At 38.1% G+C, this 25,303-nt stretch overlaps 1 protein-coding gene across 2 annotated transcripts in view; it reads right to left on the reverse strand.

The window, feature by feature from the left end:
- Window positions 1-25,303, reverse strand: part of PODXL2 (podocalyxin like 2) — a 48,545-nt gene that overhangs the window by 21,940 nt on the left and 1,302 nt on the right. For both annotated transcript variants that reach the window (XM_034431525.3, XM_034431526.3), the window contains exon 2: window positions 5,279-5,569. In XM_034431525.3, coding sequence (XP_034287416.1) covers window positions 5,279-5,569 — 291 coding nt within the window. The remainder of the gene's footprint in view (window positions 1-5,278; window positions 5,570-25,303) is intronic.

Consider the following 25,303-nt stretch of genomic DNA (forward strand, 5'->3'; position numbering starts at 1 on the left):
GATCGCTTCACTTGCTAGCAACTTGTTAGGGCTGAAAAAAAGCTTCTAAAGCACAGCTGAGAGTCGGAGGGAGCAAGCAAAGCATGGAAGATCACTTCACTTGCTAGCGCCTTGTTAGGGCTGAAAAAAGCTTCGAAAAAGCTAGATTTGTATATATTTTCAGCCTCTTTTAGGAGGGTGGAAAAGTGCATCTTATACTCTGAAAAATACGGTACATCATAACATTTAACTAACATTCTGACTTTTGAACAACACTATGAATGAATTGTTATATATATATAAAGGCAGCCATTTTATTACCATTTTATTCTTCCTTTTGTGCAAACTGGTAAAATAATCAAACAAAGATAAAGTAGCCAGAAAGCATAACAAAATTCAGACATAAAAACAAATTAGGATCATATTGCTGTTTCAGCTCTTGCCTAATGGCCAACAGTGAAATAGGAATCAGTGACTTCTAGTCTATGAAGGACCAGTACTACTACAGCCAAGTATCCTTTAACATGGAAAAGTAGGAGAAAGAAATTTAAGAGTTTAAACATATGGGCATAGATATATAAAGACTGACTGCTTTGCACTGCAGTAGGCAGTCAACTCTTTTTAGAGCTTCATTCTTCTTGCAATAAAAATCCTAAACTTGCCAAGTCATATTCGGAAATTCTCTGCCAAGTATAATCAAAACCTGAATTAATATTTATCCAGAGATTTGTAATTTATTCATAGCTCAGTGGGAAGCCCGGCAGCTAATGCTGCATGGTGGCTATGAAACTGGTACGTATATATGTATGTACCATGTTTCCCAGAAAATAAGAACTTGTTTCATAATTTTTTTGCCACCAAAAAAGGCACCAAGTATTATGTTCGGGGGGAGGGGGAGGGAATGTCAACCACTGACTCACCTCACTTGTCCATGTCGCACACTCCTTTTCGCTGTCAGAGGCCTTCAGGAACTTCTTTGGCTTCATATAGTTGCAGCCAGGCCTCGCACACCTTGGCCCATTTCTTCTGCAGCCAGCAAGGCATTCCTGAAGGCCTCTGTAGCCAACAACAGAGCTCCAGATCAATCCAGAGCTCTCTTATCAGTTAGAGAGGCCTTCAGGTGTGTGAGGCCTGGCTGCAACTATCTGAAGGTAAGTAGTAGGACAGCTCCACCCCTCCATCTCCATCCTAGCTCAATTTTTACCGTGCACCCTGGAGTGGGCAGGGTCTTAATTAGGGCTTATTTTGGGCATAGGGTTTATATTGGGTGCATGTGTAAAAATCAAGCTAGGACTTACTTTCTGAATAGATCATATTTTCTGGGAAACACAGTATGTATGTATTTGTTTATATATATTATCTATTCATTCAATTTCTACAGCCTATATCATCTCATATTTGAACATTACTCTAAACTCTTCCACCAAGCCTCTTTTTTTCTGTTAGGTAAAGGGAAGGATAAGTGGGAAGAAATGGGGAAAATACACCTGCACAGTATTGTTCACAATTTCCTTTATTAAGCTAAAATTCATAGCTTATTGTTTCCTTTATTCTTGCAAAAGAGATTACAAATTATATTGAGAAATAGCAGAGGTGCCTGGGGGAGGAGCAGAAAAGTTATACTGGTGGTTGAGCTATAGGACAGAAACACTGTGCCTTTTTTATGTGTGTTGCATGTAAAAAGAAAGGGAGGGTCAATCATGTGGCCATTAAAGCCATTTTGACTTTAGTTTTCTACTCTCCCGATCCCTGGAGAACCAGAAGAAGAGAGAAGTGGTTTCTGTGAATAAAGGGAACATTGGAAAAGGTGAAATATATATTTTTAAAAGTTTCTACTAAATTCTGAAGCAGCAATAGATTCCAAGGAAAAAAGACATATGGCAGTTAAAAAAATACAGTATATTAGAAAAACTGAAATTGAAAAGCTACTGTCAAGTTTGAAGCACGCATGCAACCATTATCACTTCTCAGCTTGCAAAAGAACCAAATGGGGGGGAGGGAAGGGCGAGATGAAATTCAGGCTCCAGATTTCAAGAAGATGAGCTGTGAGAGCCAAGGACATTCTGGCAGGTGTTCGCCAAGACCAGAGACTTTTTCTCATAACAATATAATGACACTCCATTGGACAATGTGACCTGGACTAATAGAGGGGAGGGAGAAATCTATACTGTCATTATGTGGGTTTGCACGGGAATTAGGTAGAGCTGGTTTTGCCTTCAGCAGTGCCAAAATGATGTACTCAATAAAATTTTGCATTTAGAGATTGGAAGGTCTCGCACATGCTTGTTTTGGTTGTGTCCATCAGTCAGAACATTGACTGCTATGTCAGTGGTATCCTGTGTTACTTACCAGCCTTCCAAGATGCAAGACTGGCTGGAGATTTCAGTCAAGGATCTTTTAGAAAGAAGAATATCCTATTCTTAGAGCCCAAGAATAGTACCATGCATCTCGTGCTATTGATTATTTTTACATAAATACATTAAAGCCAAAAGGGAAAAATCAGGCAAAAAGAAAGCAAGTATCTTCTTCAAACTGCAGCTATCTTTGGAGCATAATGCTATAAATAAAGAAATATAACTGGACTCCAGTTACCTTGGAGTCTGATTATAAGGAAATATATATTTAATAATATAGTCAGAAGAATATTATTTGTTACAAATGATTCTTTCTGCAAATGAAAAAAGAAAGATTACTTTTCAAGATCTACTTAATATCAATTAATTTATTCTGGTTATTTTATTTTGTTTACTCAATTAATAGATTAAATGAGATTACTAGATTAAATTAATTGAATATGTAATCTTGTAGTCCTTAAAGAAGCATTTAAGGATTCATTGGCTGCATAAGAATTTGTCTTCTAAAGTATGACGTGTAAATATTGCTGGGCAAAATTTGAATATATTACTTTATTTTTTGCAAAAGAACTTTTTAAAAGGGCTTGAAGGCTGCTCATTGTTAACTTCATTGAACAAGATACATTTTTTCCAAGTAATTTCACTCAGGACTATGCTCAAGTCAAGGTAAGTGAACCTAGAGACAATTTGCTCAGTCCCTTGATTAATCATCAGAATGTTTAGAAAAGTTATACATGCCCACTTAATTTAATTAATATACAAGCAATAATGCCTCTCCCTTCGAATGTCAGTGATAATGACATTCACAGCTTTACTTTCTTTAAGTAACTCTTTTGTCCTCAGTGAGAGCTTTCACCATTAACGTATGCAATTTATTGTCAAAAAATATGATGATGGCTTTAAAAGAGGATTAAATGAATTGACAAAGGAGACGTTTGTCAAGGGCCATTAATTGTGAAAATGCATTGTTACCTTTGAGTTGGGAATAGCATCCAGGGCCACAGTGGTGGAAAATAATTACATCTCCATCTCCTGCTTATGAACAGAATCATCTAGTTGGGCATTGTGCATAGTAAATGCTGAAGTAGATGGTCCTTGGACTGATGCAAGAAAAATTATCCCATGTTCTTTCAAAACCTCTAGCACCCAAATTCTTTCCACATTAAGATTATTTATATTGCTTGGCACTTGATATACAAACTGCTATGTTTCATTCATGCATTCATTTCCTACAAAGCATCATCATGACACTGTGGTTATATCACTATTGTCTTCTTTGTATCAAAGGTTTTTAAAATTTGTTTCCTGGTTGCCAATTTTTTCCAAAGCATTCTTTATTCCAAAGAATGGGCTGCATATTATAAGCTGATTTACCTTTTCCCATGCAGATAACTTTATTATATCTATTAGTATGGACTGAAAATGCGATACACTCAATTTGGCATTGAAACACATCAAGAGGTTGGGGAGAGAGAATTGTTGCAGTGTACAGGAATTCATTTTCTCTCCATTTGTAGCCCATAATAAGCACTCAGGACAACTTGTTTGGGATTCTAAAAGTGTCTTGCTCAATTTGTTATTCATGAGTCTTCCTACCTGAACTGATGGCAATACTCTACAGCTGAAGATCCCTAAATGTTGGTTCTGGGAGACTTCAACATACAGGCCAAAACTGGCCTGGTTAAAATAGTTTAGGATTTCACAGGACAAACACAGATCTTTCCCAACTTCTTACCCGCCTGACATGAATAGCTGCCTATACTTTTTGGTTTTTGCTCTTTAGTTTTAAACTTGCATAAGTGATTTTTCTCTATAGAATAAGATGGAACTATTGACAGGGTCTGTCAAATAGGCTTAGAGAGAAGAAATACAGATCATTTTAAATGCAGAAAAGGCCAACGTGATGGCTCCTGTGCCTACTTTGCAGAGAACATCCAACTTTCTGATAATTATTCAAATTGAGACTAATGAAGAAAGATGGGTGCTGCCTGAAACACAGGTGGAAGTAATTTAATCCTAGCAAAAGTTCATTATCAAGCCAATTCAGGGCTGACAGTGGAGGAAAAAAAAACCCGGCACAGTTCATCTTTCTCATTGTGTCATCCTAAATTAGCATGGTTTTTCCAAGAGGTTTAGATTTCTTGGAGTCAAGTCAAACAGGTGATTTAGCAGAATCCTCAGTAGATCACTATGCTGTGTTTGTACAAAATCTGGAGGGGAAAAAACATTCTAAGCATTTATAATTACTTAGATTCTGCAGCTTTATCAGGTCAGTTGTTCTGTGCAGAGAACACTTTGCTTGGATTCTTTTGAATGAATTTTATTCTATAAGGTTTGATGATATGCATAGGCATCTGTTCAACACTTGCTCCTAAGGATTTATTACAATGAGTAAGAAGGTCAGCTGGATTTAATTATAAATTCCTCTTTACAAGAAGGAACGCTCTCAAACCCAGTAAAATAATTCATAATGAGACCACTCCTGAGAAAACCATAATTATACCCAGAAGATTTACATAATAACTGCAAAACTGTACCTAAAATAACTTTCCTAGACAGTGTCCCACTTGAAAACTGACCAACCTCAATGGAGGTTTAGATTCATTTCCATCAGAATTTAGAGCTGAAAATGGCACTGAAACAGATTTGGTTACCATGTGGGACGATCTTTTCTAAGAGAAAGTTGGAGAATGCAACTCAGGTGACTCTACTTACTCCTCAGAGGCTTCCAATATCATTATTATTACTACCATACCATTATTTCAATACCGTAATCTTTTGCACCACGATGATAAGGCTGAAAACTTCCCACCTGAAACTTATAATTAATTTCCCTCTAAAAATATATGATTTGGAAAAGCTCTTTGAAAAACCGAGCCCCACTTTTTTTTAAACAACAAAAAAGTCTAACAAAACTTAGAAGAAAATAGTGAAAAGATGGTTACCTGCTGCTGGCCCCATGTACACACTGGAATCATTGCTGTCTCCACCTTCTTCCCATAAATACTGAGACTGGAGGACCTTGGAGTCTTCCTTTTCCTCACTGAAAAAGCCTGAACCAGGTGAGACTTGCAAGGCACCAGGACCAAAATCGGACTCCGATAATTCTAGGTTGGTCTGTTCACTGGAATCCAGAGACTTAAAGTGGGACAATTTTATGAAGTCTGCCAAAGAAGTTGAGCTCAGACCTTCAGTACCAGAATCTTCTGACATAGCTAGGCAAATGCATAGGCAACCTGTTAAAAAAAACACACACCAGTTTTAGCTTGTGTGAACCTAGAAAGAAAAAGAAAAAAGCATTGTAGGGCCTCAAAAACAGCCTCGTATGTAGAAACTATAAAATATCAGGCTGTGAAAAACTTTATTAAAATTATTTTTATATTACTTTGTTCCCAAGGTAAATGCACAATAATGATGATGGATAGACTATCTGGGAAAAAGTCATTCTCAAGTGGAAAAATTATATTGTATTTACAGCTGAGAAAAAATAATACATTGCTACCATGGAATCAATTTGAAGAGCTTTAAACAATGCACAAACTCAGGCAACCCTGTATATGTGTACATTGAAATGTCTATTTGCCCTCAAAGGGTTTCAAAGAAATATTAAAATGCTACCCATAGTTGCATGGGTTTCTGGCTGTATGCACGGATGTAACCACATACATTCAGAATCATTTGTGACAATATTTGTATCTCTCTAATTCCTATTGAACATGGAAAATTAAACAGCATCAAAGTCATAGTCACATTGCTTCTTAAAAGAACCATATCACTGTCGACTTAATTTCAAAGATTGTCTCTTGTAAATCTATACTTTTTTCTGAGATTACAGTTTTCCTATGTTGGTGGAAAAGTCAGTATGTTTAGTCACTATATCAGTGCAACTTCTAAAACCCAGATTTTCTTTCCAAGATCATCCTCAATTATTACACTGTCAGTTAACAGTCCACCATTCATTACTATTTCCAAATATTCTACAGACAGACCTTTCATTAATTTAGGTCTGTAATTCACTGTAAAAGAGCCACCCTTGAAAGCATTTTCCTCTACTTGAAAGGCCAAGTTTCCATAGATAAAGAATGCATGTAACTCCCTTTGCTGGCTGAGTCAGATAGATAATGGATGGTGTATACTATGCAACACTAGGAATTACAGCCTGACTCATTAGACACAGCATTGTTATCCAATATCTTAAAACCCTATATTTTGTTTTGCTGAATAAATTCTCCTTTAAAAAAATTAAACCAGCAGGGGTATTGGTAACCAGAGCAATCTTTGGACTAGATTTAGCTGTATATGTAGTCAGTGTGGAATCAGAAAAAGAATCAATAAAGGAATCAGGTGTCCAGTAATTCTAGACACCCGAATAGTAAGAAGATGTTCATTTATCTAATGTTTATCTGGAAGAGAGTTTCCACAACTGAGTCAATATTATTTTTGGAAACCTTTATTGCTCCATGTTCTGCTGCTTCTTCTCCCACTCCAATCATGTATCTCATCTTAGATCAATAAAACAAAATTAGCCAGAAGGAGAATAGGTTAGATAAAGCAAAGGCTTGCGAAAGCAGAAGCATGACAGAGGCAAGCAACCCTGAAAGAAAAATCACTGCAGAATAAAGCAGCAGACCAAGACATCTCTGGGCATCCCATGGGATAGCAAACTTTGTCAAGTATTATTTGCACATGGTTGAGTCAGTAAGGCACGTTTGATTATAGAACATATCTTTGCAGGTCAGATTATATTTTGCTTCAGTACACCTCTTGCTTGGTCTGCAAGGAAGCTACAAAAAGAAAAGTGGGGGCTGGGAGAACTGTGTCTAGGATTGTTTTTATCCTCACATAGCAGCTGTCACTCTGCTATTATTAGCACCTCAGTATAGCAGCATCCAGAAAACCCTGGAAGCAAGGAATAAAAACATTGGGCTAGGATTATAAGCACACATGCAAGCTCATAAGCATACTGGCTATAACCAAAGACACTAATCCTATAATGGAAGGGCAAGCTAGGATCCTTTGATTTTCAAATTCAGTAACGCCAGTAGCCATTTCCAATGACCTTCAAGTAAAAATTGAGCGCAGTAGACCCAAACAGCCATAAGTGGCTACACAATGCCCATATAATTGGACTTGAGCCATGGGAAGGATAATCCCCAGAGCTACTTGTTTATATTATCCTAGTACTGATACTAGTATCTAGTCTGGAAGACATGAGTTAAGCTCAGGTCTTAGGGACACCACAGAGACATCTGCATAGTTTTCTGGACAGTTGTACAAAAATACCTGGATGTTACCATCTTCCCAAATGTTTGTTCAACTTCCAGGGCCAACCTAGAACCCTGGGTTTTCTGGGAGTATCCTATGCAAATACTAACCAGGAATAATCCTGCTTGGTTTTTCATCCTCCAGTAATTGCCATCTGATGAAGACACATATATTGGTTCACTATTACTCAGTTCTATTGCATAGTTTCATGAGATGCAAATATGAGTCATTGTTATGCAGAACAAAAGCACAAAAAAATAAATTCTATTACTGTTCATACACAATTAAGAAAAAAAAGTTGCCATGTGCAAATATGGGACACAGACCTAAGACAAATCTTAGACCCTTGATGCATACATTTATATGGTAAATAATAGACTTGAAGGAATTATCAGTCTTTCCGTTCTTTTTAAAGTATTACCATTTTAAATACAAACCACCAAGAGTTATTGTGGTGGAATATACAGTAAATGTAATAAACCAGCAATTAAATATTAATTTCAACCTAAGTTCCTAAGAAGCTAGCAGCAGAATTCAACTTTTACAATCTGTACTGCATGAAGCAGAATGAACAGTTGTCTTGAACTGAAGGAAAAACAGTGATTCTCTATTTTCTATTCTAATCAGATTTGATTTATATCAGATTAGATATAGTTCTATTTCCAGTGAAGCACTGAATATATTTTACTCCTAACATAGTTCTGTTGAGTCTGATAAAGTTGACTTCTTGACAAGCATATTGAGAATTGCAATTCTAGGTCAAGAAGTAATAGGAGGGGGCTTTTGAATCTTCTGGCTGTAAGTTTAGAAAAGTTGTATGGTTTTATTCTATTACGGTAATTATTACATTATGATCATTAGCATCTGAACCTACTTTAGAAACATGATTACATGAAGGAACAAATTGCAGGCTTGACCTCAAGAATCTCTGTTTACATTTAAACAGATCCCCAGGGACCACTTCAGATCTATTTGTCACTCCTTCTTTATTCTCCATGCCTGCCTTATGGAAAGGTCTAAAGTTGAATTAAGCCCCAGACGATTGTGATGAACTTGGCCTGCAGGAAAACTAATCCCATTAGTGCAGGAGATCAGGTCTCAGCAGTTGATTTACCCTCATTTAATACTGAACTGTCTACCTAGTTTAAACTCCTTAAGATGCATGATCCTATTTACCAAGCAGACTACTACTGTATCTTGCTAAGATAAAATTACATTAATGAAAATACAAAAGGGAATAATTGTGGAAGGACTGTATATACATTCAGCACAGGTTTCAAATTCAAATATAGATTTATCTCTAGGTATTACAAGAGGTGGGGAAGATTGGTATCAGAGAAAAATATGTATAATTGTGAAACTTTGCTTTTGTAAAAAGCAAAAGTCCTTGAGTCTTAATTGGAGCATGAGTCACGTATGATTAAATAAAGCAAAATATAAATGCATGTATATTGGACTATCTAATTGGACTATCGCAAAACGGTGCTTTGTATGCCAGGAGTGGAATCTGATAATAACAGTTTAGCCACACAGCTCAAACTCCTCACAAAGGATGCTATGGGAAAGGAGTTACATATGTGACTTAACTGCCTTTCATCTATTTAGAAGTCATAGCAAGATTCTGACAAGGAAACTTTATTACTGCTTTAGCAATTGTGGAAACGGCTCACAGAATTCAGCTGGGAAAGTGGGTGCAGGCGAGGTCAGTTCCCTCTGCAAAATAAGAATTGGGGAATAGAGAGGAAATCAAAATTCCACCAATGGGGGCAAGAAGATGGATATCAAAGAAAGGGAGGCTTGTTCCTCGGGCTAACAGCTGTGAGGGGGGGAGAGCCCATTCTAAGAGGACGGCAGATGCAAGGGTATCTCCCAAGCAAGGAAATAGTAAGAGAGCAAAGAACAAAACTCCCAAGGAAATACTAGTCCGGCTGTGGAGCCAAAAAGGAGGTCTGTCTGAAGGAACCACCTGTCAGATGGATCAAGTCAGGAGGCTTAAGACTGGAGTCATGTCAGGAGCCGGACTAGCTGAGGGCAAGGGAAAGCTCAACCCAGGAATCTATCAAATGCCTGAGGGAAGAGAGAATCAGCAGAGGTTGATTAAAATCTGCAGAAGGAATGCTGCAAGATTTATAGTCAGAGTCTAGAAATGCTATGTGAGCACCACAACTCCTTTGAAAAGCCCTCTGCATCATCAAGCATAAATGCTTTGTGCTGAGCAAAAGAGCAGCCTGAAAAATCAGGGTTTAATTTGCTAGTACTTCATAATGATTATTGGCTTCCTAGGTTTACCATCGAAGAAAGCAAAAAAGAAACAACCACCCAGGGAATTAAAAAAACAGTTTTCGGGAAGTCCTTGATTTACAACCATTCATTTAGTGGCCATTCAAAGTTACAACAGCACTGAATAAAGGGATCTACGACCATTTTTCACACTGACAACCGTTGTAGCATCCCTGCAGTCACGTGATCAAAATTCGGATGCTTGGCCACCAGGATGTATTTATGGTAGTTGTAGTGTCCTAGGATCATGTAATCACCTTTTGCAACCTTCTGACAATCAAAGTCCATCCATCTGAAGCCAGATTCATGAACAACTGCAGGGATTCATTTAACGGCTACAGCAAAAAAGCTTGTAAAATGGGGCAAAACTCACTTAAGAACCGTGTCAATTGTCTGCTTTTGGGTTTGGATGGCGCATACTTATGAGACTACCAACATCATGGGTATCTTGCATAAAATCCATTAAAATAAGAAAGTCCTATCCCTGTTCTCATGCTTTCAGGACAGGGAAACTGGTAAAAAACACAGAAGAGCAGAGAAAATATTATCCCACAATCCGAGTGTTAAATGAATATATTTGCATTTTGTACATATTGGTACATTTGTATAAGACACATGCTCATAAGAACATTTGTGACTGAGGAAGTGAACAAAGAGCCACTAGTAAATTCTGCTCCACCTGTCTGCTTTATAGGAATAAAGAAATATAGAAAGTCCCCATCATCACCCTCTGGAGAACTACATTTCTCTCCTGCATCTTTCTGTTTAAGTGAAACTATCTCTGTGGGGGCAAAAAAAAAAAAAATTCACAAATAGGAAATAAAGCACGATGACAGATGATTAAAAATAGCAACATCATCTGGTTGTCCCATGAATTAGGGAAGGAATTGAACACACACTTTAAAAGGTATGAAGGGATATTTTTATCTGAATTTTTTTCTGTTCAGTTGGAAGGTAAAAAAAAAAAAAAAAATCCAGTAAAGGAAAGGAAAGGAAATGTATCAAGAGCCCAGAGTTTTCTGTAAATGAATATAATCAGCTTAATTTGTTGCATTTTTTCTAGCCTTTATGGCATTTCATGATGTTGAAACATCTTATCCAGAAGAGAGGAGTAAGACTGGGGTAAGACGGTTTCTTTCCATGGTAGTTCATTTCTCTTCCCTCCAATTTAAAACTAAGAGACTTCCCTTTGCATATCCAAGCATCCACCTAGCCGAAACTGTTCAAAATAAGGAGCTGGATCAAAAATAGCCATTTACTAATAATAATTATTTGTCTGCCATGGGGAAAATTAAGACAAACTACTGGAAACACCTGCAAGAGTCTCCCTTTCCAAACAGGACATATATTGTTGTTAGGAAAAGACAGGCAAAAACCAAGTTTACAAATCACACTAAAGCATAAGGTTTTTAAACAATGGTTCATCAGCTCTAATTCTGGGAAAGGAAGAATGAAAGAGAAGGGATGGCCAGCAGCAAAGTGGAGGGACTTAGTTATAGAGGTGGCTAGTGCACCATAGGAAGTCCTGAAAGATCAGGTTAGGAATACATCATTATGGAGAAAATATATGTAGCAGTCAGAGATGTCTTGATGGCATATAACCAATCAAATCAACTTGCCAGTTAAATAACAATTGAATACAATCACATAATACGCTATGTTAAAACCAAACAAAATTGCTTTGTCATTGCTACCCAGGATCAGAGGTGGGTTTCAGCAGGTTCTGACCAGTTCTGGAGAACCGGTAGCTGAAATTTTGAGTAGTTCAGAGAACCGGTAGTAAAAATTCTGACTGGCCCCGCCCCCATCTATTCTCTGCCTCCCGAGTCCCAACTGATCAGGAGGAAATGAAGATTCTTCCCCTGCTACGCCCACCAAGCCATGCCATGTCCACCAAGCCACACCAACAGAACCAGTAGTAAAAAATTTTGAAACCCACCACTGCCCAGGATAAATTCTTTTTGAAGAACATATCAGAAGATGAAAGCACTGGAGATTCTCTGTTACTTACAGAGTCACATTATTGGCTATTGTAGTTATTAATCTTAATACAAGTTTTTAACTTTAAGACCATTGCCTCCATTAAGCGTTAAGGCTCAGAGAATAGAAGAATGCAGAAATCCTGGTCAATGAATTCCTGGCAAAATGACCTCCTCAAGAACTGGTAATTTTAGAAAAAAACTTGAAAACTGTTACAAGCATAACACACACTTGGTTAATCAGATTGCTGAAAATACATCTATAATTGTTTGACCTGTACCTACCATCTGGAAATAAACCTAGCTTTGTCCTCCTGAACTACCCAGAATCACTAAAATGTAAGAGTTGGAAGGATATCATAGAACTTGGGTTGAATCTTGACTATGCTCTAGCTACATCTTTTTGTGATCTTCTTGAACTGCCTGTATTTTTTCCTCTCAAATTTCGAGATTGAAGAGACTAGGTTAGTCTCTTATTACGTAATGAAAGACTGCTTGAGTTCAATGATAACAACCATAACCAGACTCCTCTTTCTCTTATCCAGAATCTGAGAACAGAGCATTTGTTATTGTTGACTGCTTTTAGGCAGCAAGCAATGGTGACACAAAATTGATACAAATCCCAAAGTTACACACTAATGCTCAAATATCACTTGCCCCACTTGTTCCTCCAGTTATGGCCATGTGTGAACTCAGCCATAGTTTGGTTATGGGACAGTTTAGAAAAGAGAAAATGGTAGGTTTACATGTTGCATCAAACTTTAATATGGTTTGTTTCATTTTGATTTAATATATAATATAGGTTGCAAATTGTAATTTATGGTTTAGTGCAATGTGTGAATCTAATCATCTTGGCTTATTTGAGAAACCATAGACTAAGATGCAGTGCAATGTATCAGTCTAACCAGGATATGTGCGTCAAAACAATGTGAGGAGACTTCAATTGGATTTGAAGAAGCTGCCTGGCATAGTGGCACAAAACCCATTACATACAAAGGAAAAGTATCTTCACAAAAAGCACAGTCAACGTATCGGATCCATTGCCCTACAACACTGGGATTGCTTTTGAAAGTGTTAGGCAACATTGTGGAGGTTGTTTGTCAAGTTTGATTGGAAGTAATACCAGACAACATCTCAGTGGTACAATGCCTCTAGTTAACATTCAAGATATCTATCAGAAAGTACTTGCAATATCCATCAGCATCTTCAGACAACTGGAATGTCATCTAAATGTTGCATGCACAAATGCTGCAATTTACATACACATATAAGACAACCTAACATATGGACACAAGAGTAGCACTCCCGTGATGAGGTCCCTGTGGTCATTCAGTCTACTGGACATCCATGGCCCAGCTGCACTACCTCAAACTATTCTCTGCAGACAGATTTTTATCCTGATCAGATAAAACTGATCTTGCTCTTGTTCTTTTACTGCCAGATGGATGAAAAACTGACCCAGAATTAGTGCTAAAAACAAATGATTTTCCAACCCACTGTTGTTGTTCCCCTGCTATTATCTCTTTGCTTTTGTATAGAAAGAGAGCAGAGGCGGGAAGAGATTCATTTCAATCCCTGCTTTAGAGCTGACAAGAAGACACACAGAATATCGGAGCAATAAAAGAGAAGGTCTGGTTGGGTGAAAACAGCTTACAACATCCTCTTCCCTAGAGGCTAAGATGACATTCCCCGGGAAAACCATTTTTATTACAAGGATATTGAGGACATATTGGAATATGTTGGGTAATCTTTTCCCATTAATACTTTTCACAGCACATTGCAACTTCACTCTCAAATCTGTGACTCAGCACAAACTTTCCACTCCATAATTTGCTACCTTCCTTTCTGCAGTCAAAGCAGAAGCATCGTAAGTTATTTGTCTTGACAGAGAAATTGTATGGGGTGGATAAATATATGCTTATATCATTCTTGTAACAGTGCCAGTGCTCCTTTGTGGGGAGGGGTGACATGCACACTCGCAAGCAACAGGGTAAAAGGGTAGCGATCCTATTAGTACCCATGGGAGACTCCTCCCAAATTTAAAGCAAGATGGATCGATGTCAGTGACTTTCCTTGTGCATACAAAGAAAGCTCGGGTGCCACCCAGAACAACTCTGTCAGTTACTGCAAGATTATTGCAAAGCATCTCTATCTTGTATTTCTCTTGCACTCCTTTCTCTGCCTCCTTCCTTTTGCTGACTGTCTCTTATTTAATGGTAAAACATTCTGAATGCAGAATAAGGAAGTCCAGCAGAGCAATCAGTTCTAATTAGGACTGCAGAAAACATAGGTGAAAGGCCAGCATTCTTCTGATGTAGTCCAAGCAGGGAAAGAGGGACTCCCCACAGAGATATTAGCACACCCTCATTCCCAAGAGCCCTAAATATTTTCTGAGCTTGTAACCAAGAGGGGAAGCAAATGCTAGTTAATGATTCAGGATGTAGCAAGGGGATAATCACACAGAGGCTTGTAGAAAACTCACAAGACTATAAATATGTTAGAATTATCTGTAGAAAGAAAGGAAGGACATTTAGAGGAATGTCACCCAACTCTGCCCACCTGTATAGATGGAAGTTACTATGATGTGTCCATTTTTTTTCAGCTATGAGGTGCACACATATGCAACTCACCTCCTCTAAATGTAGGATTTATTTATTTATTTATTTATGAAATCTTAGGAATCTAACGAGGATGATAACAAGGAAGAAGAGACAATGCAAACATCAGCCCCTGATCTTTAGAAAAGTAAGAAGAACTTCACAAGAACTTTTGCCAAAATCATCTCAAGATGACTTTGAAAGGCCACTTGCTGTAATGCCACCAGGAAAGTCCTCTGGCAGCAGAGGAGAAGAAATGAAGACCGAATTGGTAGAATAGACAGACCAACCAGACACCTAACAAAAGAAATCTGTGGAGATCAATGCATCTCAAATTGCAAATAGAGCCTTTCTGGGTCATCTCACCTGCTGGTTTGCTGCCAGTCAATATTGGAAAGAGCTCTAAAGTAGCAATTTCTAGCATGACAGCTCAGCTGGATGGCAGCATCTGGCTGAGCTAAGCAATTTTGTTTAATCCCAGAAAATCCCAGGGCTGCAGACTAAACCAAGAAGTCCAAAAAAACATTCTGAAGGGCTGACAAACTACAGGATCTTAGTTATAGGACATCATGAAGTCACTATTTTTCCATTCAGGTTCCTATTGATCCATAAATCCTACAGTAGCTTTCCTTATTCAGGCAAGTGCATTTTGATCTATGTTCTCTCACACATTGCTCTTAGTGACTTCAATATTCACTCAAAGGGCTGAGTTTACAGGACAAGTTATAATCAAAGTGCCTTGGTTTGCCACTGCACCATAAAACTAATGACATTAGCATATGACACAATGTGAGAACCCAGTTTGTGATCTCTGCAATAGAAAGTTCACAACCAGTAGTGATTTTAGCAAACTATAAGGTAAAGGTAAAGGTTCCCCTCGCATATATGTGCTAGTCATTCCCGACTCTATATGATGACCCCTAAAGAATGATGCATATGCAGTGCTGTCATCAAAGATACATCTTCACGTATGCTTTATATTTTGCTCCTTGTTGCCCCCTCATGGATACCCACAATCCCAGGAGGAAAACTAATTCAAGCCTTTGAACTGTGACAATTTTCACTGGTTATTAATTAGATCAAGAATTTAGGAAGCTTCAGGGTGTGTCTGCTATTTTTCATTGCTATAATATTACAGATTTTGAAGTCATTCTACAAATGAGAGCCCATGGGAATTAAAAGAGCCAAAATAAATTTTAGCTCTAGCAGATGAAAAAGTTAACAGCACTACTTTGAAGGAAGCAATTTCTATCTTTGCCAAAATGAAATTTGGGCAAACAATTTTAATAGTTTTATTTGATAGTGTCACAATGAAGCAGTCATGTTTGACAATTACTTTGGACAGGTGTGACTATGGCCACAATTATCAGCTAGAGTTAGCAGATCTATACTACAAAAATGCAGGTGGCAATGGAGAAGTAGTGTTTTTTCTATATTGTCCTATAGAAGGTTTTTCTGGTTGTGTGTGTCAGTGTATATAGTTCATGACTGGAAGACATGGTAACAAGGTCAGCCAATGAATAGGCATAGCAACTAAGTCAGCCAGTAAGGGCTATTTGGAAACTGAAACAGTTTTGGAGCCTGGGTGTGGCTTAACTCTGTGCTCTGCAAAAAAATGAAACTTAAATTAGTCTGCTGTACTCTGCTTGTGTTTTGCTTGTAAGTGCTACGTTGGAAGAATCTGCTATTGGTATTGTACATTTATCTTCATGTGTTATTATGTATATAAAGAAGTTAATGAATCATGCTGAATCAGTTTACCTGTGTGTGCTTTCTGGATTTGATTTTGCAACAAACTCTCACAGTGTGTTGAAGAACATTACTATTCTGCACGAACTTGATGATGTTTTCTGAAAGACTCTGGAAGTTCACTTGGATAGTTCCATTTTTACTTTTTTTTAATCACCAGAGCTTTGACTCTTGTCTTGATCAGGGATTCCTTTTCTGAAAAAATCTAAAGCCCTCTGAACTAGCAGTTGTCTGGAGTTTTGTGCCCACATCTGATAGGTCCACTGAAGAAATAAGAACTGAAACGAGCTAGCCATCCTCAGGATCCAGAATAAAGGAACTACTGTATTTTTTACTTTCAGTTCAAAGATTGAGCCTGGGCTTATACATTACTGCATGCTAAAATATAATGTAGTTTGCCCTTCTGTCTTAATGTATTTGTATGAAGCCAGACAACTGTAGTTTATTCCATGGCTAATAAAACCAGTGAACCTGTCCTAGCCTGTTTTGTGAACCTAGTCAAGACATAAACAGAAGGGGATGCGTTTTTACAAAGACTTTATAAATAGAAAGCCATCTGTGGAAGATTTCAGACTTCTACTTGTGCCTTCCTATTAAAAAGAATGATGAAGTCGTCCTTTAAACATAAGAGTCGGCACTTGTATAAGAATGTGATCATAACCTGGACTGTTTGTGAATTCCTCATTTTTCTCTGCCCTCTTAGCATTTCCTGCCATCTAAAGAAAGTATCTATTTCGTCTGTTATTGGTCTACCCATCAGCTGCAGTTACTTGCAGGCAATTTGAAAAGGGCAACATTGCATTTATACAACACATCATCAACTGCTTTTAGTTGTTCTGTTTTTTTCTTCCTGTATATGAAAATACTTCATTTTTATAAGGTTCTACTTAATTTTATTAGAGGCCTCACCACAGTAGCCTAAGACTTGACAATCAGAAATAAAGGATGACAGAAATTCTTTTCTATCAAGCCATCTTAGAAACTTCCCAGAGGCCATTTTCAGAGTCTGCCTTTAAACTCCAGTATAAAGAAACTATGCAGCAAAATAGTTTCACCAGAAATAGTTTATCGTTTCATAGTCCTGTAGTTTGAGCCTGGAAAGTGCGTTTCATTTCATGTCTTCATTTATCTTTATAAAAGTTTACTGAGAAAAGTCAATGGTTCCTCTACTATACAAACCCGAAACCACAAAGAGAGTACTGTATATAAAAGGTTATATGATCCATTGAAGGAAGTCTAAACCTTACCTAACCTAAACTGAGTTCTGGAACTTGGGTTTAATCCTTGGACTGACTTAAATGTGTATCCAAAAACCCTTTCTTACAGTTCCAACTTTATAGTCTGGAAGAGCCTTCCTCAAAATGATATGGAACAGATATTAGATATGCTGTTGGTTTGAGCTCCAAGCTTGGCAATTTAGTTACAAACATTTCATCACCATTCGAGGAGACATCGTCAGTGCATTTTGAGTTGTGCTCATCTATCAGAACACAGGTTTTTAAATATCTTTTTATGAGATGCAAATTAGTCTGACTGTTGTTTGTTCAGATATTTCTGAGTCATGGTCTGATCAGACTAATTTGCATCTCATAACAAGATATTTAAAAACCTGTGTTCTGACAGACGAGCACAACTAAAAATGCACTGACAATGTCTCCTCAAATGGTGATGAAACATTTGCCACCAAATTGCCAAGCTTGGAGCTCAAACCAACAGAGTAACTACCAACCCGAGCTACTAATATTCAAACACATTTCAGGTATTAGATATATTTGAAATTATCCATGCTGGCTAGGGATGAGAGGACCTGCCACCCAACTCAGTTAAGGGGGTTAGATTTGGGACTAATCTGCTCTGACATCCCAGGAAAGTATATACTCTTCTATGATCATGACAAGAATCAGCCTCAAATGGTGGTGAACAGTGGAAGGAGCTATATAGGTCTACCCCAGTTGTCTGCAACCTGTGGCTCTGGAGCCACATGAGGCTCTTTGGGCTCTTTGCTTTGGCTCCCTGTTGGATGATCCCACCACTGGCTGGCCCCACCCCTCGCCCTCCCCTCCCAGTCAATCCTCGCTTGGCCTGAGAAGGTAAGTGCGACGGTGGTGGCTGGAGAAGCAGCCGGGGCAGAGACAGAGAGATACAGAGAGAGGGGGAGAGGGAGAGAGAGACCTAGAGAGATAGAGAGGGGGGGAGGGAGAGGGAGGAGGGAGGGAGGGAGGGAGGGAGAGAGAGAGAGATGTCAAAACGGTTTTGTGGTTCCTGTTGTTTTTTAACAACTGGTTCTCTGCCCTAATGCCTAAGGGTAGACGTGGCTAGAGGGTCATGTGACTGGTGAAAGTGAATGACATTGAGTTGGCCACGCCCACTGAGTTTTTGTGGCTCCCAGTGTTTTCTTTTCTGTGGGAAATGGATCCAAATGGCTCTTTGAGTGTTTAAGGTTGCAGACCCCTGGTCTAGCCCATTGAAGAGAAGGATGAGAGGGAGACATGATAACTCACTTCCAGTACTTGAGGGGCTATCACAAAGAAGAGGGGATTGACTTAGTCTCCAAAGCATCAGAGGGCAATAATGGGTAAAAGCTTGTTAAAGAGAAATCCTTCTTAGAAGTAAGGAGGAATTTTCTGACTGTGAGAAAAATTGATCAATGGAATAACTTGCCTCCAGAAATTGTGGGTGCTCCATCACCATCAAAAACAGACTGGATAGCCATTTGACCAGGATGGTATAAGGTCTTCTGCCTTTAGCAGGAGACTGGACTAGAAGCCCTCCGAGGTCCTTGGGGTCCTATGATTCTATGTTCAAACAAAAGGAGTCTCATAGAACTGTTGCCTGCAGGGCTGAGTATCCGTCCTTGCAATCTATGGGTCTAATTCATACTTTCGATCTCACCATTTTTAAAAAGAGATATTGATAATACAGCAATAATAAATCAGAATCTATATTTTCATACAGAATACCTTGTCTAAGAACTTCCAAATATCTGGGATTTGGAGAAGTTTCTAAGTTAGACTATGACATCTACAGAGGGCTGAGTCCCTAACGTTTAACATTAAAGTGGAGTATTTTAGAGCTAATTTCCAACATATATAATTATTTCTCTACAGATTTGCTCCTTCAGAAACATGGGAAATTTTTTTTAAAATGTTTTTTTTTCCTGAAACAATAAACTATTTCAACTCCTACCCTCAAAACAACACTATAGAGCACTGCACACCAGAACAACTAGATACAAGAACAGTTTTTTCCTGAATGCCATCACTCTGCTAAACAAATAATTCCCTCAACACTGTCAAACTATTTACTCAGTCTGCATTACTATTAATCTTCTCGTTTCCACCACCCATCTCCTTCCACTTATGACTGTATGACTGTAATTTTGTTGCTTGTATCCTTATGATTTATATTGATATTGTTTCCTGATTGCTTATTTGTACCCCATGACAATCATTAAGTGTTGTATTTTATGATTCTTGATGAACGTATCTTTTCTTTTATGTACACTGAGAGCATATGCACCAAGACAAATTCCTTGTGTGTCCAATCACACTTGGCCAATAAAAAATTCTATTCTATTCTATTCACAGGATATTAAGATGGAGCCTATACTGTAGATAAAAATAGTTTAAGTCATATGATCACCAGAATGGCCAATTTGCCTCTTTCCAAGTATAACACCCATAAATTTGTTAAAGGAACTGTTTAAAAATGTTTAAAATTAAAATCATGCATAGCTCATTAAGATTATAAATTGAGGTTGTTTTCTCAGACATTTTTGTTAAAAGAAAGGTCACTTACACTATTTTTCTTTTCTAGGAAAGGTGTTATAAACAATCAAGATATCTTGAAATAGAAGAGAAACCAGAGGTTAAAACTTTCTCAGTGTGGTACAAAAATATACAATCTCCTAGAAAGACATAATGCAGCAATTCCAGTTCAACCATGGTACAGGAAAGTGAGCTACATCAAAGATTTTCTTTCATTGTTTCTAAGGTAAATTAGTATATTCCACGAAACAAAATGAATATAAATTGAAATACATAAACATTAAACAGTCTTGACAGGCAAGCAACACTGGAGACCAATTTGATTACATTAATACTCAAATTGAGACATAGGTTCATTTATGTACCAATACAATTTTGGGCGTTCCAAAATTATATATGATATGGCTACACACCGATTTCCCAATTTGCTGTAATTTACTGCACCTTGCAGTCAGGTAATATATGTAGATAAAACTTGCTTGACAACTGCCCTGTTTAGTATCTGTTTGAAGTGATGACAGTGCTGAAAAAGTAACTTTATGACTCAATCCAGTCACATGATTGACATTCGGCGGCTTCACAACAGCCTTTTGACAAACCTTCAATAGAGAAGCTGGCAATCAAATTGCAGGTCATGGTCACATGATGTCTCATTTAACCACTGCAAGTGATTCACTTAATGACTGCAGCAGAAGGGATGTCTTAAGTTTGTCATCTTTTGCTTATCAACTGCATTACTTTGCAAGAGATTTGCCAGTCCCAATTGTGGTTGCTTAAGCGAGAACTACCTATGGGACACTGTTTTCCCAGACAGCATATAATATATATAGTAACCCTTAAATTTCAAATTGCTGAAAGTTGACAAGAGTTTCAACAAGTATTTTTGATAGGCAGAGGTTTCATTCTATGCAAGAAGAATAACACAAAAGACAGACAGGCAGACAGGCAAAATTTTTCAACTTTTCCACTATAGGAAACAAATATTTAAAACAAATACAGTGATTATGATTTCCTTTTCCCACTGTACAATAAAGCTTAAACAGTGGAGCCCTTGGTGCTCTTTAGGTTTGGTTGTTTGCTTGCAGACATTTCATTACCCAACTAGGTAACAACATCAGCATAAGTGTGAGTGTACAGTTTGTTCCCTGTTTATATACAATACAGTAGCTTGCCCTGTCAGTTTTGGTGGGGGTGTGGTTTTCTCCTTGGTAGTTCCTTGATTAAGGCATTATTTTATGCTTTATTATTTTTCTGGTATTAATCCCTGCTTATCTGGGTTTTGATTGGCGGAGAGGATATGTTCAGTTTGGTTTTTATTTTTTTATTTTTTTTATTTAAATGATATGTAAATGTGGTTTGTCTTTGTGTGTTTATTTTTGGCTGATTCATCAGCCAAGCTTCTAGGAAGTCCCTGGTGTTTTTGAATTCAGCTTGTTCTAGGATTTGGATTTAGCTTGGTCCAGCAACCAACACCCAGATAAGCAGGGATTAACACCAGACAGTCAAGCAGAAAATAATATCCAAATCAAGGAACTACCAAAGAGAAAACTGTATCCCCAACACTACAGGCAGGACAAGCTATTTATATTAACAGAGAGCAATCCCAGACTCATTGGCATTGATGATTTTACCTAGTCAGATAATGAAATGACTGTTAGCAAACAACCAAGCTCAGAGAGCACCAAGCCCTCCTCAGTTCAACCCTGGGCTACAGATATTCTCCTCTATTAAAGCTTAAACTGGATTGTTGAGATGTCTCAAACAAAGGCTTTTACCTTACAGACACAAGTAATAATACGATCACACATCACCGTAAACAGTAGTTTGTTTAAGTATGAATAAACCACTATTGTCAACCCTGAAGCGAACCTGGCTGGGGCCATCTTTGAGGCTTCAGGACTGCCACTAGATGGGAGGGGGAGGGGGAGGGGGAGGGGGAGGGAAATAGTTAACTGGGGTTTTGCAGTCAACATAAAAAGTTTTCCTGTGGGAACCAAGCAGTGGTGAAATCCATTTTTTTTTTTTTACTACTGGTTCTGTGGGCGTGGCTTAGTGGGCATGGTGTGGCTTGGTGTGGCTTGGTGGGCGTGGCAGGGGAAGGATACTGCAAAATCTCCATTCCCACCCCACTCTAGGGGAAGGATTCTGCAAAATCCCCATTCCCTCCCTACTCCTGGGGAAAGGATATTGCAAAATCTCCATTCCCACCCCACTCTGGGGCCAGCCAGAAGTGGTATTTGCCAGTTCTCCAAACTACTCAAAATTTCCGCTACCGGTTCTCCAGAACCTGTCAGAACCTGCTGGATTTCACCCCTGGAACCAAGGTCATTCCAACAGGTGGTTGGGAGAGGAGGAGTGAAGTAACCAAGCAACTGGCCAGCACTTCTATTGGACCATGTGACTGATGACTTGGGGGATCTTTTAATTAGGTGAAAACTGTGGGAACTTTCAGAGTCAGTTTTCACCAGTTGTGCCAATATGATGTATCCAATACATTTGTTCTTTGAGGAATCTACCTGCCTTGGAGTTCTGCTTTCTATGGGGGCATTACTTGGAACACTGACATCACACAAGTAATGTGATCACACATCACGTAAACAGTAGTTTGTTTAAGAATGAATAAACCACAATTAGATGAGGTGGCATAGCATGCTAATTTACAAGTATTATATGCTCTCATTTAAGGCAAGATTCATAGAATCATAGACCTGAAAAAGGCCACTGGGCCAATTCGCTGTTCAAAGCAGCAATCAAAATAACAGCCATGCTTGTTTTGAATCCCAAACAAAGCAGGGCAGCAGAGGTGGCTAAAAGGAGATAAGCCAAGGAAGACATTGGAACAGGCTGGTCAATTGGATATGCATACTTGAATTCAATGGCATACAGAGGAGCTTACAAATCCTTCCCTTGATCATTCTCAGTGTCTTCCTTTTTCTGTGTCTGCTTAACTTCCACCATTGCCACTGATCTTGACTTTTTCCTGTTTTCACTATCCTGAAAATGTCGTTCTGGAATACATGTGTTTTGGGTCTATGCTCAGACCAAAGGCACTTATTTCAGGTCTGTTCCCAAAGCACGAGGATTCTGATCCAAATATAGAGCACCCCATACCAGTTCTTCCATGCCCAAAACATTTTGCTTATGCATGCAAATTAAGGTATACCAGATAGATTATTGTGCAGGCCTCATCTGGACACATATTATGAAACAGAGTTTGCCATTTATCTGGGAAATTGGTTCCACTAGCAAATTGTTAAAACGCTTTAAAAAAAAAAAACCCTTCCTCCCAAACATTCAGCTAGAATTTGGCTTCCAGTACCTGAAATCCATTATTATGAGTCCTTTATTCTAGATGGAAAGTAAATATATTTTGACTTTTTTTCTATGTGACATCCATTCATATATTTGAAGAATGCTATCATATCCCTTCTGTCAATCTTTTACAATCTTTTTACAAGCCTAAATGCACCCAGCTCCTTCAATATAAGACATGATCTCTCAGTGAGCCACACTGCCTTTCATTGAACCTGTTCCAATTTCTCTGACTCCTTCTTGAAGTATGGTGTCCAAAAGTGGATATAATATTAGATATGAAGTGTCATCAAGCTAGAAACAAGGGGAACACTTACTTCCCATTACTAGAAATTAATACTTTTGTTGTTGCAGCATAAAATTGCATTTTGCTTTTTTGCAGCCAAATCATATTGCTAGCTCCCACAGTATTCACTTTGCAATTAACTTTTTCAGAAATATCACTACTAAACCATATACATGTGTATCCTATATTTGTGTATTTGATCTTTGTTTCCCAGTGAAGAACATCACACTTGTCTCTGTTAAATTCCACTGAGTTTTATTTCAGTCTTCTAGGATAATAGCTAATCCAGCTAGTTTTGTGCCATCTGCCAATCAAACATTCTAGTCACCTTTCATCCAAATCATTAATAAACATGAAGCTGAGGTTCCAGGATAATTCATTGTGACACCTCACTTTATATCAGTTTGATGAGGACTCATTGATACCTGCACTGATATCTGCAAAACCACTTCTGAAAACTGCAGGGTTCAGGCAGTCACCCAGGAGTCAACATTGACTTGATGTATATATGTGTGTGTCCATTTAATATTCATTTAATTGTTATGCCATCCACCCCACATTTAGTTAGCTTATCAATTTATATGTCATGGGATGTTTCAAGCAGTTGAAGTACACCAACAAGCATACCCAGAATCTATTAAGTTATTTGACCAAAGAAATGAGACAAAGCTACCTATCAGTATTTGTGTTTGATAAATCTATACTGAGTTTTGGTAACAATCGCAAAATATTCAAAGTGTTAAAGATAGATCTTTTTATGATCTGCTTTAGAATCTTCCCAGACGCTGATGTTTCACCAATCTGTAGTTTGCTCCATCTTCTTTTCCCTCTTTCTCCTCTTCTACCAGCTATCTAGGATACATGAATAAAACCGAAGAAGTCTTTTTTAAAAAATCATTCTTACTTTCCCTTGCATTGTCAGCTCATTCTGAGCATTTGTTTGCTTGGTGCCAGCTCTACAGTTTCAATCTACTGTCTGTTCTCTTCTTTTCTGACCTATCCTTTTTTCAATTTTAGATCTTCACAAAGCTTTTTGGTAGCCCCACTGGCTTGTGCTGGCTCCATTTTTCCCTCACTGAAATTATGTATTTGTTAGTGTGCCTTTAGTATATCCTTTAAGAACTCCCCTATCTTGAGCTCCTTTCATCATTAGCTTCTCCTGCCAACATATCTTATTCTTAACTGTTCAGTTTATTCAAATCTGGCTAATTTTATGCCCAAGATGCACACTTGATTATCTAAATGATTGTTACTTCTACTTATTCAGTTAACTCTTCCCTATTTATTGGCATCAATCAATGCCATAAAAATCTATGTGGACGCCACTTTTACTGAAACTTTTGCCCAATGCTCCGTGTGAACCTATATGTAATGTAGAAACCCTGCTTTCCATCTTAGCATGTTGTGCAAACCTAGCCACTGTGGTGAAACAAGCCACAACTTAGCATAATGTATTAAGAGAAGTTTTTAAAGTCTATGTCATCCCGGGTTGTGTTCCCACGACATTGCTTTTCCAATGATTTATTCAGGAAGGTCAGCTTTCTGGATTTGCTTGAGACACTGAACCCTAATTCAGTCATATTGAGCATAAAACATGTTCATAAAACAATGTGGTTGGCTCGTTTTTGGTTTTATGCCTCCTGAATAGAATAAAGAAGAGTTTTCAGGGGGGAAAAAAACAAACCAGCAGCGTCTAACTGACTGACGCAGCCGGGAGGAAAGTAACTTCTTACAA

Source organism: Pantherophis guttatus, chromosome 2 (assembly GCF_059756535.1).
Source record: "Pantherophis guttatus breed Tessera chromosome 2, ASM5975653v1, whole genome shotgun sequence".
Taxonomy (NCBI): domain Eukaryota; kingdom Metazoa; phylum Chordata; class Lepidosauria; order Squamata; family Colubridae; genus Pantherophis; species Pantherophis guttatus.